We start from the raw sequence: 17,384 nt of genomic DNA, 5'->3' as shown, positions 1-17,384 counted from the left end.
CCAGCTATATTCACCACTGCAGAAAACAAAAAATGCCAAGACTTCGCCTCGAGGTACTTCCAACCAGTAATTCTGGTGAATGATCTAAAGATCGACTGGTCAGGTAAATTTCTTTATGACCTTCCACCAATCCCTCTGATTCCGGCAGTCCTCATCAAGCTGTCCCTCTCGAGAACCAGACTCATCCTGATATCGCCGGTCGCAGCGTCCACATCTCAAGCTGCCATGCCAACCAGACCTGCTAACGAAGTTTAGAGGCCAAATGGTTCACCCCAATCTCTCCTTTGGTTGCATGGCAAATTTCTTTATGCCTTTCCACCAATCCCATTCATTCTGGAAGTCCTCCTCAAGCTGTACCACTCGAGAGCCAGACTCTTCCTGATAGCCCCAGAGTGGCCACGTCATTGGTGGTTCACAGACCTCCTTCACTGGTCGCAGCGTCCAAAACTCAAGCACCCTGCCAATGTGTTGCTTTGACCTCCCAAAATGCAATTTTTACACAATGTCCCAAACACAACGAAGCAGGAGACATATAACACAACAACAGCTCTTAGAAAGGGGTTTCACTTTACAACATGAAAGACATCAAAGACTATCTTTTTAGAATAAGGCTTGGGATTTTATATATGTAGTGCTCTCTAACAGAAAGGCTTTCCAAGATGTCAAATGAACCACATTCAAATGTTTATAGAGATATATATTTATATGCAAGCAATAATATTACTTGGCAAATGCAACTGTTAAATGCATGAATAATAATAATGAATAAACAAGCAGCAAATAATATTGGACATCCTGCAAGAAATCAGAAAGATATATACATTAAATACAACAAATGATTACTTTAGATGTGCTCTCTGACTCACTCACACATCAGAATGAAAACACCTCAAATTACCATAGCTACTGAAAACTAAACATGCACGCATGAACAGTCACGCATCATAATGGCACTAGTCGGAAATAAATCACCTAACCAGATTATTTACTCAATGTCCTTGCTAACTCAAGCTGGAGAAGCCTGTTGGAAGTCAGTCATGGACTCGCAATCAGGAATCAAATCCAGATTCTTCTTGTGACTGCACGGCTACCCCACAAGTGAGCTCCTAAGCTGCCTGCCAAGATTCTCTGCCTTTAATACCTTTTACTCAAAGTACTGTGAAGGTTCTAAAAACCTCGCCCCATTTCTTCTGTTACAAAAAACTGAGCTGACCCTACTGGTCTGTGTCAAGGTCAAGACAGAAGCTGGCCAGGCCGCTGTATTTCGACTCCAAGACAGAGCTGTACATTCCACACATTTCTCTGGCAACAACAATCTCTGCTCTTAAAGACACCAAGCACACTTCCCACACATTATCCCAGCAAAGCTTACGAAAGCCTCCATCCAGTGGAAAACAAAAGAACCCTGAACGTGGATAAACAACTTGAGCAATCTGGGGGCCTGCCTGTGCTCGGAGAGCAAGACAGAGTCAGGATTCGAGATGATGGCCTGTCACAGCCAATAGTAAGAACTTCATAATACTTCCCAATGTACAACACAATGCACATTTGTGCACCACTGCCTATAGCATCACATACTTCATCTCTCAATGTACAGCACAATGCACATTTGAGCACCACTGATCATAACACTGCACTTTGAGACCAAAAAGTACATTCCACACCTCTCTCTCTCTCTCTCTCTCTCTCTCTCTCTCTCTCTCTCTCTCTCTCTCTCTCTCTCTCTCTCTCTCTCTCTCTTCATGCTTTCAAATCACATCCCACACGTTCTGTTCTTGCCAAGCTGTTATACTCTGTGACAGCTCCCACTTTAAGACTGCAAGATTAAATCTTCAAGGGAAACAAGGCATATATGTAGGACGTATATATTCATGCTAGGGTTAAATGAAACACCAAAGTCAATTAAAATTATGGTAGTCAAAGGTCATCACATGGTGTCAAACCATAAGAGTCCCTCTAGCACTACAACCAACCAGACCTGCTAACGAAGTTTGGAGGCCAAATGCTTCCCCCTATTCTCTCCTGTTTGAATTTGGAAGCATGGCTCCTGAGATAGTACAGTATGCACACTTGAATCTGGCACAAGACTGCATGGACATCCTCAAAGCGACGAAACGGCTGTTGATCCATTCAGCAGATGCCTTGAAGTGGAAAAGATTTCGCTTTTGGTTTTCCTCTAAGAATGTGTGCTACTACTTGCCAAGATGATGTCATTCTTCCTTATCTTCTCCATTAGGCAAAATCTGACTTGCAATTCTCTTCCATACGATTCCAAATGGCTGCTCTCACTGCCTACAGGAAATGTCCTTCACATACCTCTTTTTTCAAAATCCCACTGATTAAGGACTTTCTTGAAGGGCTAAATAAGTTTTCTCTCCTAATAATGTCCTTCTCCTACCTGGTAGCTTAACATAGTCACATCTTTCATATATAGAAAAGGGGGGTATGTATGTAAACGTTTTAATTGAATTTGCACATTGGCGTCTATTTGCACAATTTGATTTTATAAGCTTACTCGTATAATAGTCAAAGTGGCGCATTTGGCAAATAACTGATTTCTTCTGGGCTATGGTTGGGCTGCCTCACTGCTATGGGATGTTTTACCAGAGATTGAGTGGGTATGGTAGAGATTGTAAAGTCTGTTTTTATTTGGATGTTCGTTTAACTGATGGAGTGGACTTGTATGGATTATTACTTGTTATATGGCTTTTTTAACTACTTTTTCGATAATTGTTATTGTGTATTTATTGTGAGATGGGTGGTTTGCATGGCCTAATAGTCATGATATCAAACTAATAAAAACTGAACTGAATCATAGTCCTTTCACGGTTTATGCAGGCCCTTTTTTTAACCTATTCACAAGGCGTCCCTACAGCATCTCTCTTGGAAAGCAGCTTTCCTCGTAGCAATTACATCAGCGCGTCGGGTTAGAAAAATTCAGGCGTTATGTACTCTTGAGCCCTACATGGTCTTCCACTCTAACAAGTTAGTTATGGGGACTTGCCCAGAATTCCTCCCCAAGGTAGTTTCGAACTTTCATGCCAATCAGACAATTTCATTGCCAACTTTCTTTCAGCAACTTTTAATTGCGACTGAAAGAACTCTTCACTCCCTTGATGTGAGGTGGGTCTTGAAGTTTTATCTAGACAAGACTCGTGACATATGTTAATTGGACACATTGTTTATAAATTACGGCCCAGTCCTTACAGTTTTAGCTACTTCCAAACAATGGGTAGTGTCTTGATTTCTCTTTTGCTATAAAAAAGCCAACAAGACCTTAGCAGCTAGACTGAAGGCACGTTCTTCTACAAGCTAAGCAGCTACTGCTGCTTTGATGAGAAAATGTCCCTTAAGCGGAGATCTGTAAAGCGGCTACAGGGAGGTCTCTTTACATGTTCACTAAGCATTACTGTTTGAATTTGGATGCTTGAGCAGTTGCTCAAGTAGGACATGCTTCCCTCAGAAATGTATTTGCTTAATTGTAACCAATTGTCATTCCTCAATTGTTTTCCACCACCCTTGGTAGGGATAGGCGTGCTATTGTATTCAAACGCTTATGACTATCGATGGAGATACTCTACAAGAGAAGGAGCAGTTTGTTACCTGTAACTCCATTTCGTAGGGGAATCACCACTGAAGTCATAAGCAACCCACCCGCCTCCCCGGTGGATACAACAGAGGATATTATTGGAAATGCCTATCACAACGCATTCCTTCTAAAAGAACTGAGGCAATTGCTACTTGCTAGGCATGATGGGATACTGGTGGTTTCTGAGTCCTTAAAGGCTCATACACTAGGCTATGGTGCTGCACTGTCCTGCTATGATTCATCTTCTACCTTTACAAAAAAGGGTTTTGAAAGAGATTTAAGCTGTTTTATCAAATTTTGACTTCAAAATTATTTGTATTCAAAGGTATTTTAACCCTTTTGTGAGTGCAAAGTCCAATGTAGCCTGTTTTTTAGGCTGTGCATTATGGGGCATATTACCAAGCAATAGCGATAATTATCGCTATTGCTTGGTTAGAGACAAAAATTTACCGCTGAGCTGCGGCGATTTTTATCGCAGATAAACCTTGGTATTAACAAGGTTTATCGCAAATGCGATAAAAAACGGCCGCAATGCATGAATATCGCTGAAAAGTCAGCGACATTCATGCATTACCGAGCTAATGCTCTTAGCCATGTTATCCACCTACCATTGGATAACATGGCTAAGAACTGCTCAGGGGCAGGTGTTAGCTTTTGGAGATATTCGCGCTTAGCGCAAATATTTTCAAAAGTTGGTAATAGGAGATAGCGATGTTAGCGACTGTTTCCAGTCGCTATCATCTTGGCACGCCCACTTTGCATGTCATTAGTGATAAATGTCACTGACATGCAAAGTGGGGCCCAAGATGGTCGCTATCTCCTTCTAGCTGTCGCTAACTGGTGTTAGCGACAGGTAGGTAATATGGAGATAATTTTATCTCCGCTTTCTTGGCTTTTAAAGCCAAAAAAGCGGAGATAAACCCCCTTGATAATATGCCCATATGTTCTTTCTATAAGTGTTTCTACAGGCCTTCCTGAAGAAAGGCGAACATCTACACTTAAGAATATATTCTATAAAGGAGTGCTCCAGAATTTCCACACGGTTGGAACTATTCAAACGTTTATGTCTTCAATGGAGACTCCCAAACGAGAGAACTGGAGTTACAGATAAGAAACTAATACTTCCTGCGGATTCTGGACGTTTCCTCACAGAAATGTGAAGAAAATGTGTGTTTTTTTAGTCCCGAGTTTGAGGATTGCAAAGGACTGTGGGTCAAACGATCCGGTGAGAGCCTTGCAGGTCACGCCATCGTTGATTTCTCTAAATGTACTGGCTTGGTAGGTTTCTCTAGGTGCCAACTGAGATAGGGCCTAAAATCCACAGCTACCCACTTTGCAAAAAACAGGTCAGCTTTTAGTGGAAACATTTGATATATCCAAGTTGCGTTTTGGGCCGTTTCCTGTAATAGGCACTAGGCTTACCCACACAAGTGAGGTACCATTTTTATCAAAAGACATGTGGGAGCATATAATAGTAGAATATTTGTTATTACCTATTGGATTTTTCTGCATTTGTGCCCTACAAATGTATGCCAGTGTGTAAGAAAGAAGACATTTTGAAAAATACCCTCTAAATCACATGCTTGTACGGCTACGCACATATTCAGAGATGTACAAATAACCACTGCTCCTAAACTCCATATCTTCTGCCTATTTCAGAAAGACATTTTTTTTTTTTTAAGAGTTTTATATAGAGCGAACTAGACCCGAAGATATTGGGTATCAGAGCGCTTTACATAGCACCAGTTTCGTTACACAAGGACACATTCATTTTTGTCAGGCACGAGGAGATTAAGGGCCAGATGTAGGTAATCCAAATTTACCGATTCTAAAATACCGAATTTTACTGATTTTGTATTTTAGAATCGGTAAATGCTATGTCGGAAAAAATTCGGTAAGTATTACAGAATCGGTACGATTCGGTATTTACCGAATCTGTATTTACCTATTTGGTAATTCCCATTCATTCCTATGGGCCTGGAGGACCATAGGAATGAATGGGAATTACTGAATCAGTAAATACCGATTCGATAAAATCGGGAACACATTCAAGGGTGGCAGGGTGTCACATTGACACCCTGTTGCACCCCTGAATAGTGCATGTATGTCTGCCACATTGCACTGTTGGAAAAGCAGAAAATTGCTATTTCAAAGGTTTTCATTATTTACCACCAACTTGTAGTTGGTGGTAAATAAAGAATCCTTACCTGAGGAATGCACTCACTTGACTGCACTCTACATTACCGATTCGGTTATTTACCGAATTGGTATGTTAAGAATTCGGTTATTTACCGATTCCTTAAGTTACCGATTTGGTAAAATAACGAATCCTACAATCATGCCACCTACATTCCAAATGCCAAATACCGGTCGGTAATGGACGATATTCTGTAATTTCGGCCGTTACCGACCGGTATTGGGCGACCTACATCTGGCCCTAAGTGATTTGCCCAGAATCACAGGATGTTGAGCGTCGTTGCCGAGACTCAAACCAGGTTCCCCAGCTTCAACGTCGACCGCTCTAGCCATAAGGCTACATCCTCTCCCCCTTGATACCTATTTTTAACAATTTTAACTCTACATATTTCACCTTATGAATTGATCTATACTCAGTACACAATTTAAAACCAGTGTAGGTGCAGCTCATTTGTTGGCTCTTGGTGCCTCGGGTCCTTGGAGAACCTACAAACCCTATATATCCCCACAACCAAAACATAGTGGTATATTGCTTTTGTAAATCGGCTATCATGATTTTTTTTCATATTCAAATTGTATTGGTTTTTAAGGCTTAGAAACAGCAGCACAAACGGATTTTACATTCAAATACTGTCATAGATGTTAGTGGTGTAGCCTCAGTGTGAAGTACTAATAATCATGACCAACTCTAGTTTGGTCCCTGGGACCCTCCCCCGCCTGTTACATCGGTATTCCCCACCATTTCCCCCATGCTTGATGGGACAGCATCTCGCTTCATAGATGGACTTTTCTTGTGCGGCGTTCCTGTCCACCCCTCTGTGCCATTTAGCAATACTGACGGTTGGGTCTTTCCATGCAGCCACTATATTGCGCTTGACCACCATAACAGCCGTTCCTAGAAAAATGTTATCCATCCGGGTCTCATCCAGGCCATCCATGACTCCTAGGAGTAGAGCTAGTGGGACTTCCCAGCACAGGAGAGTGCTCAGTTCGGTTCCCAGTATAGAGTGAGGGGGGCACCCCTGTCTCATCCCTCTCTGGATTGGGGAGGCGTCTGAAAGAGTTCCATTTAAGAGCAGGCGTGCCAAGTGGTTAAAGTATAGTATTCGCATTAGACTGCGGAAGTGGTGTCCCATACCCGTCGCCTTCAGCATCTCTTCCAGATACCGTCAGTCAAAATGTATGGAAAGCTTTTTCAAAGTCGATTAATAAAAGGGCGAGGTAAGGGGTGAAAAGTTGGAGGTGGGCTAGTGTCACATGAAGGCGCTGTAGGCAGTGCTACGAAGTGGCATCAATCCGCATTGGTCCAGGTGGATGAGTCTATTGAGGACCAACTTAAGGCACTTGGCTAGGATCGTTGCATAGGTTTTGCATAGATTTTGACTTCTGGGTTTATTAAGGTGATCGGACAGTACTCTGAGTAGTAGGCCGATGGGGGCTGGATTTTGGGTATGACCACAATTGTTGCCATATTTGTTTCTGGCCGGAAGGCTCCCTTCTCTACCACCTCTTTATATAGTGCGTGGAGGTGAGGTATCAGGGTGTCACTGTATGCCATATAATATTCCGTTGGGTACCCGTCAGACTCAGGTGTCTTCCCAGCTGCAGCCAAGGAGATAACCACCTCTATTTCTTCTGTTGTGATATGTTGGTCTAGTAGGGTCGTTTCTGATGTTGTTAGTCAGGGAAGGAGAGTATGGTCCAGTCGCATCGACAATGGGTCAGGGCTCCGGGGCCGACCTGCCGTGTAGAGCCAGGAATAGTAATCTGCAGAAGGTTAAGCAATGGAAGTAGGTGTGCAATTGGTTTGACCTTGTTGGTCGAGAATCTCTGGGACTATTCGGTTTGCCAAGGGTTTGGAGGCCAGCCAGTGGAGCAGTTTACAGTTTTTATCTCCCCATCCATAAACGCGGAATACGGGGGACCTCCACATTAGCTTCGCCTATTAAAGCGATAAATGGTTTATTTCTTCCCTTAGGAGCTCCAGCTGTTAGCTTTCCCTCCCTCTCCCTGTCTCGGCTGTGGTCTGCTCCAAGCAAGTCGCCTGGGTCTCCAGGAGGGAGAGCCGGTTCTCTTGCCAAACGCTTGGCTTTGAGAAGCCCCTTAGCGAGCCCTCAAATAGTGGCTTTGCCATCTTCCTACAGCATGCCCTGCTAGAGGACTGAGTTTTGGTTAGCAAGAAAGTATTGTTTGAGTTCTTCCCCCAGTATGTGCTGAAATTGTCATCTTGGAGGAACCAGGCATTGAGCCGCCATAGAGGACGCAGGGCACCTGTAGGGCCCACCACTTGGAGGAGATGGGGAGAATGGTGTGATATGCTGCGAGGGAGAATACAGATTTCCGTTACTGCACGACAGTTGGGGGCTGGCATGAATACCAGATCAATGCACACGTGGGTAAGATGCGCTGCTGAGGTGTGAGTGTATTGTCGCGTTCTGGGGTTCTATGTCCCCCAGACATCGCACAGCCCCAATGTGTTGCCCATTCTGTCATTCGCTTAGCATTTTGGGTCCTCTGTGGGGATGGTATGCCAGTGGCATCTTGTGCTGCTTGCATGACTGCATTAAAGTCGCCTCCAACCACTGTCAGACCCGGGGGAAGGGAGGAGATAGTGTCAATCTCAGTGCTCAGGGCGAGGGTTGCTGTAGGCTCATAGAGACACAAAGCAGCCCTGTGAGTCCCTGGATACACTGGCAGGAGTGAAAGGAAGGGTGCAGCGCAAGAGGATCGCAGCTCCCCGGGAACACCACTCAAACTTGGAGTGCCAGACACTGTCAAACACCTGGCGGGCGAGGAAGGGGCATTAGTTCCCCATGAGATGCGTCTCTTGGAGCAGAGGGACATTGGGGACCAACCTTTGGAAGTACTTCAGTACTGCAGTGTGTTTCACTTTGTCAGGAGCCCATTGACATTCCAGGAGAGAATTTGCAGGGGTCTCTCTTGCATTGGGTTACAGACATAGCGTGTGCAAGGGGGTAGCAGTAGCGTACTTGAGCTGGCGGGCCAGGGCGCCCGAGGGCCGGAGCAATATGAAGGCCTATTCAGTTCACACTGTAGGTGAATTGCACATGTGTCTAACGTGGTAAGTTAGGTGCTGCGTCTAGAAAACAAACCTAAGATTAACCTTGGGACAATGGTCCTGATACCCCCCCCAACCAACCACCCTCCCTATACCTCGTTAAAGGAAGCTTCTGTCGCCCTAACTACAACAAGTTGCAACAAGACTAAGCTATAGGCTTAGTGTTTGAGCTGCGTGGTGGATCCCTCAATGTGGCAGGATCCGTTTGTCTCTAGAGCAAGTCTCATTAATTGCACCAGAGCCATTAAGGGCAAGAGCAGCATTTACAGGATACCATCTATAGCTGGCTGCAGGGACTGGTTTTAGTTGAGTTTCCATTAAATTGTCACATCCAACAACCAGAGGCCAGCGGGGCCTCCTGTCAGACCGCGTCTCCCCGGCGCATTAGTCTTGTGGCAGGCTTGTGGTTCTCGGTATTTTGGGCAGTTCATTGGAGCCTCGAGCAGCAGCCTTGGATGAAGCAGATACCTCTCTGCGGCTGTTACTTTCTTTGTGAGAGCCGGTGCGCTCTCTCTGTGGTCTAACGCCTTTGGGTGTCATGGATCAGGAGCGAGGTGCGGGGTGAGAGGCGGTACTGTGGGGCTGGAGGAGACGTTCCTTGGTCGCCCAGGTCCATGCCTATTCTGCGGTGTCAAAGAGATGGGTTTTGTTTTGGAAGACCACCCTGAGGCGAGCTGGAAACAACAGTCTGTATTGGAGGTTCAGGGGTCGCAATTTCTGCTTTAACTTCACGTAGGATCGGCGCTGCGCCAGGACCTACCTGGTATAGTCCGGGAAAATCATGACTTTGTGCCCTAGGAAGTACAGGGTTGTCAGGGAGCGGGCATTCTGTATGGAGGGCGCCATCTTACGCAGCGACCTCTCGGCGCGGTCGGGTCCCCAGTCAAAGAGCAGCCACTTTCCTGGAGGGTCGTGCCCGTCCTCGGCCAGTCACCACTGCAGCCCTAAGTCTACAGCCTACAGGTCTCGCAGCTTGATTACGCTGCTGCCATCTTGTTGCCGGGTGCGTATAGGGTCAGGTCAGCGCCACAACTGCAGCCGCTTCATCACAGTGATTCTTTTAGCCCACTGCAGGTACAATCAGCGCACTATATCGGCCGGCTCTGGTGAATTTCTGGTACCGAAAGGAGCCATCTTGGCGCTTGAACGTGACAAAAGTTTATAGATAAAAACATTGTCACAAATTTGCTGTTTTTTCCTACTTATTTTCAATATTTCCTTATTTTAACAGTTTCTTTGGGAAAACCTTCGGGGATCTATACATATTACCTCTTGCTGAATTCGGAATTTTGTCTACCTTTCAGAAATGTATAGCTTTTCTGGATCACCCATGGGTTTAACACTGTTTTCCACCACAAACTGGAAGTAGGTTGATAGCAGGAAAAATTGGATACCTCTTTGATAAATGGCAAAACTGTGGTAAAAAAAATGTTTTTATTCAGCTCTGCATGTTCCTGAAAGCCACGAAGATTGTGACTTTAGCACAGCAATTGATGCCATTTTAGGGGGGAAAAAGAAACACTTATCCAGAGCACTTTTTTCCAGCCTCCCCCCCCCCCCCCCCAATGAAGAATCTAAATGCAGCTATATTTTGGCTATTTTCTGAGTCTCCTCCTGGGGAATCCACAAACCCTTGGTACCTTTAGAATCCCCAGGATGCTGAAAAAAAGGGCGCAATTCTGGCATGGATACCTTACGTGGAAAAAAGTAATGAGCTCAAAACTGCCCCAAATAGCCAAAAAAAGGCTTGGCACTGGAGGTGAAAAGGCCTAGTAGCTTAGGGATTAAACCTGCCTACTTTGTGCCATAGCTAACAGGAGGTTTAGCTAAGATTCATTTAGTGAATTCGAGGATTCATCCTGACAAGGGTTGGGATTATATCTTAAAGTGGGCAGTCATCCATCCCAAATAATTTAATTTGGTGCAATCATGTTGAGTGTTTTGTTAGGAAAGTAGAAATGAGGTTTATCACTAAAGGCTTGTGAAGGGTGAATAGAAGAATCGGGTTTTCTTAGTAACTTGAACATTTTTAACTGTGCTTTTGTCTAGTTGCCAGCTTCTGCAAGTGTAGGTATATATTCAACCAACGATGCACATTAGCATCATATGAGCCTCACTAAGTCCAATGTGGAGATGTGCCAATAGGAATCCAAGTGACAGGTCCCTGGGGATACCTCTTTTGATGAGTTCACACCTCAATATACTTTTTGCTACTGGTTCAAATGGAGGGAGGTCATCTGTTGTGCACTATATTTAGCAAGTTTACCAGACTCACTTTGTGAGCATTTTTCTTCTGTTCATTGTTCTCCTCTTCAGGGCGCTCTGGTCGGAGTTGTTGGAAAAGTTGGCTGCGGGAAAAGCTCCCTCCTTGCAGCAATCACTGGAGAGCTGAACAGGTAACAATGATAAATGTGTTGAGTTTTTTGGATATGCTTTAATGTAACAATCACATTCTACTAAAGACCATACTTGCAGTTATACCTTGGAACAAATAGTCCAGGCTCACATCATGAGCTCCATGTGTTTCAAGCATTTCTCCTATGAACTTGACTATGGTCCGTTAGAAACGATTGAGTTCTTATTTATATTAGTGCACTATCTGAGAGAAGAGGCACAAATAAAACTAAAACTTAAATAATGTATTTATGCATTATTTCTTTCTTTCTTTATAACAACAGCATCAGATCATGACAACAAGAAATGCTATACTTATCAACAAAATTAACTACAAGTAGATCATGAACAACTTGGGTGAATAACATAAACAGTATAGGGGCTACGATAACTGAAGAGTATGTCACAATATAAGACAGTACATATGTCTGCACTACAATATGGATATTTACAGCTAGGCATGAGGACAGAATTGGGAGGTGGGTGGGTACAGTGTGTGGTGGTGGTATACTATTAGCCATTATTTCCTTGTCTGAGAATATATATGTCTGTGGCATGTGTAGCTGTAGATGCACATGCTATGCCTACTACTGCCATCTAGTGTTGGGCTCGGACGTGTGGAAGTGGTTTTTCTTCAAAGAAGTATTTCGAGTCACCAGGTATAGTGACTCCACCTGTTACAAGCAATGTGCCTTCGAGTTCAGACATGTCCCTTTGAGCTCCAGATCGATACCACGTGGTGGTGTCTCCAGTCCTGCTCAGATCCGTTCCTTGTTGGTAGAAATGACAGTTGCAATTACTCCCGGAGCCACCCATCGCATACCTCTTTCTGCTCGGGCGAGTGGTTGGACAACCTTGACGTCTTGTTTAGGGCCTCCATCACTTCCTCGATGTAGGACAATGTCCGTGTGATGGAAAGGACTCCATTCTGTTTCTGCCCAAAGTGTTGTGAAAACTGTCTGAGGACAGACATTTAGCAAAGTCTGTAACCTTGCTTGTCCCCCGATCACCAGGTGGTCTCCTGTACAGTTGTCTCACCTTTTCGAAACAAGAAAACTCTCTGAAACTGCTGACCTCGTCGTATCGCCTCAGCTTTATTGGTGCATCTTCAAAAGGACGGCACTCCCGACATGACATCTTCCTCGGCCGAGACACAGAGGGCAACCTTCAGCTGAGATGGACGAGCCTTCACTGACCGTGTCTGGCATTGAAATCTGTCTGAAAGTGAGCACTAACCTCCCACAGACCTGTTCTCGACCTTACGCACATCCGGCTTGTCGGAGTTTCAATGTGGAGGCATCCATGGAGGATTGACAAGCCGGATGTGCGCGTGGAGGCCCATTGGTGGGCTTGAAACAGCTCAGACAGCGGCACATAACTGAGGCACTCACTACAAGACCCACAAACCAACGAGGACTCATTTGAGTTGCCCATTGGAGGGCTCATATTTTTAAGTGGGAGGTGTGGCCTCTATGCCAAAATGACTGTCGCGCCGCTGAAGAGTGCAATGAGCATGAAACGCGTCCGGCGTGAATCGACAGGCATGCTGTAAACTGGATCCGCTCGCCGATCCGGCTTTTACCTCATGAAGGTTGCTGCAGTGGATGTCAGTGTGCTTCTCCAACAGGTGGGAACCTTGGAGCATATATATATATATATATATATATATAGATAGATATAGATATAGATATAGATATAGGTATACTATATCTAAGTAAGGGGTGATTACACCACCTTACCCAAGCTGCAGGTGCAGACCTGTGGTGTCAGTTTGGAAGGCTAACCAGGGGTGACTCAATACATGCTGCAGCCCCTGGTAGGCCTCTGGGGTCCCTACCTAGGGGACCATATACAGGGGCTCACAAGGGTGCCTCAATAACCAATCTGGTATGTACCTAAAGTACATGGTATCAATTTAGAGAGAGAACAGCTAGGCTGTGGGACTGATTAGCAGGGTCACAGCTATACTAAAGTCGAAAAAACAGTGAATCACAGTAAAAAAGGGGGGAAAACCATAGGAAGATGACCTTACTCTCCTACACAACCCCCCCCCCCGCCCCCAAACGCAGGGACATTAAACTAACCTTGACCAGTTGAGTCTTCATGTTCTAAGTGGAAATATCTGGAGAGTCCATCTGCATTGGCATGATTACTCCTAGGTCTATGTTCCACTGTATAGTCCACCCCCTGTAGGGAAATGGACCACCTGAGTAGTTTGGGATTTTCACCCTTCATCTGTTTTAGCCATAAGAGGGGCTTATGGTCTGTCAGACCTGTGAAGTGAGTACCAAACAAGTATGGCCTCAGCTTCTTCAGAGCCCAAACCACAGCAAAGGCCTCCCTCTCAATAGCTAAGCAACGTTTCTCTCTAGGGGTCAGCCTTCTGCTAATAAAAGCTACTGGCTAGTCCTGACCTTCTTCATTCAATTGTGATAGCACAACCCCTACCCCTAACTCAGAGGCATCTGTTTGAACAATGAATTCTTTGGAGTAGTTAGGACTTTGCAGAATTGGTGCAGTGCACAAGGCCTGCTTCAGGTCATCAAATGCCTTTTGACAGCTGACTGTCCACTTAACTTTCTTAGGTATTCTTTTAGAAGTTAAGTCATTCAGGGGCGTCACAATAGAACCATACCCCTTGACAAATCTCCTATAGTACCCAGTCAGGCCCAAGAAAGCTCTGACCTGATTCTGGGTGGTTGGAGCAACCCAATCCATTATTGTCTGCATTTCGCTCTGCAATGGTTGAACCTGGCCTCCACCTACAAGGTGGCCCAGGTATACAACCTGACTCTGCCCTATCTGGCACTTAGTAGCCTTGATAGTTAGGCCTGCCTTCTGCAGGGGCCTCCAAAACATTTTTCAGGTGGATCAGGTGGTCTTCCCAGGTGGAACTAAAGATAACAATATCATCAAGATAAGCTGTACAAAAGTTTTCCAGGCCTGTGAGGACGTTATTCACCAACCTTTGAAATGTGGCAGGTGCATTTTTCAGACCAAAGGGCATTACCACAAACTGATAATGTCCACTAGGGGTGGAAAATGCTGTTTTTGGGTTTGCATCATCAGCTAGTCTGATCTGCCAGTAGCCAGCTGTTAGATCAAATGTGCTCAGAAACTTGGCTGAGGCCCAAGTATCTATGAGCTCATCTGCTTTGGGTATTGGATGGGCATCTGTTTTAGTGACAGCATTGAGACCTCTGTAGTCTACACAAAACCTCATCTCTCTCTTATCACCCTGGGTGTGAGGTTTGGGTACTAGGACTACTGGACTAGCCCAAGGGCTATCTGAAGGTTCAATCACTCCCAATCCCAACATTTTCTGGACTTCAGTCGTGATACAGTCCCTGACATGATCAGGTTGCCTGTAAATCTTATTTTTAACAGGCAGAATGTCCCCAGTGTCCACTTCATGAGTGCACCAGGTAGTCTGACTTGGAGTGAGTGAAAACATATGTCTGTACTGCTGCAGAACTTGCCTGCAGTCAGCCTGCTGCTGATCAGTGAGGCTGTCTGCCAAGGCTACACCATTTACTGACCCATCATCAGGGTTCTGAGAGAGCAGGTCTGGGAGAGGGTCACTCTCTTCCTCCTGTCCTTCATCAGTAGCCATGAGCAAGCCTATGTCTGCCCTGTCAACATATGGTTTCAGTCTGTTGACATGAAGCACCCTATGGGGGCTTCTGGGAGTTCCAAGATCTACCAAATAGGTAACCTCTCCCTTCGGTTCAACAATAGTGTGGGTTCCACTCCACTTGTCTTGGAGAGCTGGTGGGGCCACTGGCTCCAACACCCACACTTTTTTGTCCTGGCTGGTAAACAGTCAGTACAGCCTTTTGGTCATGCCAGGCCTTCCATAATTCCTGGCTAGCCTCCAGGTTTTTGGATTCTTTTTTCATGTACTCAGCCAACCTGGAACGGAGACCAAGTACATAGTCCACAATATCCTGTTTGAGAGGTAACTCCCATCCTTCCTTCACCAGACAAAGTGGGCCTCTGACAGGGTGCCCAAACAGAAGTTCAAATGGGCTGTAGCCAACCCCCTTCTGAGGAACCTCTCTGTGTTCAAACAAAAGGCAGGGTAGCAGGATATCCCATCTCCGCCTGAGCTTTTCTGGGAGACCCTTAATTATACCCTTTAAAGTCTTGTTCAACCTTTCAACTAGACCATTGCATTGTGGGTGATAGGGTGTGGTGAACTTGTAGTTCACTCCATACTCCTTCCACATTGCAGTCAAGTAACTAGACATAAAGTTTGCACCTCTATCTGATACAACCTCCTTAGGGAAACCCACTCTTGAGAAAACTCCCAAGAGGGCCCTTGCCACAACAGGTGCTGTAGTGGTCTTAAGGGTTATAGCTTCTGGGTACCTGGCGGCATGATCCACCACCACCATGATAAACCTGTGCCCAGATGCTGTCTGAGGATCCATTGGACCAACAATATCAATCTCCACTCTTTCAAAGGGAACCCCCACCACAGGTAGTGGTATAAGGGGGGGCTTTGTTTTGCCACTGGCTTGGCAGGTTACACAGGAGCAACAAAACTCCTTTGTGTCTTCTGACATGTGGGCCCAGTGAAAGTGAGGGACAAGCCTGTCCCAAGTCGTGTTCTGGCCAAGATGTCCTTCAAGGGGAATATCATCGGCTAGTGTCAAAAGGAAGCCCCTGAATGCCAAAGGTATGACCAACCTCCTGGAAGCACCAGGCTTGGGGTCTCTAGCCTCTGAATACAGGAGCCCTTCATCCCAATTGATTCTATGGGTGCCACTAGCATTCCCTGCAGCCTCAGCAGCAGCTTGCTGTCTGAGGGGTTCAAGAGAAGGGCAGTCCAACTGCGCCTGCCTCAGATCTGCCCTGGAAGGGCCCCTTGTCCCAAGAAACTCAACCTGATCAGGTGCAAGTTCTTCTCGGACAGTTCCTTCTTCAGGCTCACAATCAGCTTCCTCAGAAGGCTGATCCTCACTCTGAGACAGGGGGGAAGGCGCTGCCTTAACCCTACTGCTCCTTGTCCTGGGAGGCAACTGGTCCATTATTCCAGAATCCAGTGCCTGTTCAGTGTTAGACTTTTTGACCTGTGACCTAGTCACTGCAAGGACATGTGCTGAGATTCCTAACATTTCTGCATGAGTCCTAAACTCCACTTCAGACCAGGATGAAGTCTCTAGGTCATTGCCAAGCAAACATTCTACAGGGAGGTCTGAACTAACAACAACCTTCTTAAGGCCAGTTACCCCTCCCCATGAGAAATTAACAACGGTCATACTATGTGTGGTAGTGACATTGCTAGCATTGGTCACTTGGTAGGTTTCACCAAGTATGATCTGTCCAGAGTCCACAAAGTCAGGTATCACCATTGTGACCCTGGCACCGGTGTCCATGTAGGCCTGAGCCTTTTTCTCATTGACTAAATGAGTTTTTCTGTACTTGCCCTGGTTACTGGGACTTACAGAGGAGGACATATCCATGCCTCCATCACAGATCAAAACAACTTGAGTTGGTATTCTGACTAGGCCAGAATCCATCTCAGTTCCCAGGGTTAACCCTACTACCATGAGGCACAGGGTCAGACTGATTTGCATATGGCCATGTCTGAACTGGGGTGGCTGAGTGGGCTAAAGAATGGTGATGGATTAAACCCAGATCAGTTGACTGGGGGTGAGTGTTTGATTTGCTCAAACGCTCCGTCCATCATCCCCTTTTGTTTCGCTTTGTTAGCCCTAAATTGGCAGGGTATGCTTAGATGTGAGTCCCTTGCTCACTTGGCCACTGGATTCAAGATAGCCTGGCTGATGAGGATTATGAATCCGAAACCGGTCCCAGGATGCTTGTTTCCGGTCCAGGGAAGACATGGCTTGGCAGTTCGGGCTGGACTGTTCCCATGAGGCACAGGGTCAGACTGATTTGCATATGGCCATGTCCGAACTGGGGTGGCTGAGTGGGCTAAAGAATGGTGATGGATTAAACCCAGATCAGTTGACTGGGGGTGAGTGTTTGATTTGCTCAAACGCTCCGTCCATCATCCCCTTTTGTTTCGCTTAACCCTACTACACCCTTCTGTTGAGAACCACCACTTGGAGCTGAACTAGGGGGAACAGTTGCCTTAGGGGCAATGGTGTCTGGAGC

At 45.7% G+C, this 17,384-nt stretch overlaps 1 protein-coding gene across 1 annotated transcript in view; it reads left to right on the top strand.

Moving 5' to 3' along the window:
- Positions 1–17,384, top strand: part of LOC144762276 (ATP-binding cassette sub-family C member 10-like) — a 1,522,948-nt gene that overhangs the window by 742,925 nt on the left and 762,639 nt on the right. Inside the window, exon 9 of the mRNA XM_078647417.1 lies at positions 11,181–11,260. Coding sequence (XP_078503543.1) covers positions 11,181–11,260 — 80 coding nt within the window. The remainder of the gene's footprint in view (positions 1–11,180; positions 11,261–17,384) is intronic.

The sequence above is a fragment of the Lissotriton helveticus genome, chromosome 6, assembly GCF_964261635.1.
Source record: "Lissotriton helveticus chromosome 6, aLisHel1.1, whole genome shotgun sequence".
NCBI classification, from domain to species: domain Eukaryota; kingdom Metazoa; phylum Chordata; class Amphibia; order Caudata; family Salamandridae; genus Lissotriton; species Lissotriton helveticus.
Note: the sequence above shows the minus strand (reverse complement) of the source record. Positions and strands in the feature narration are given on the sequence as shown.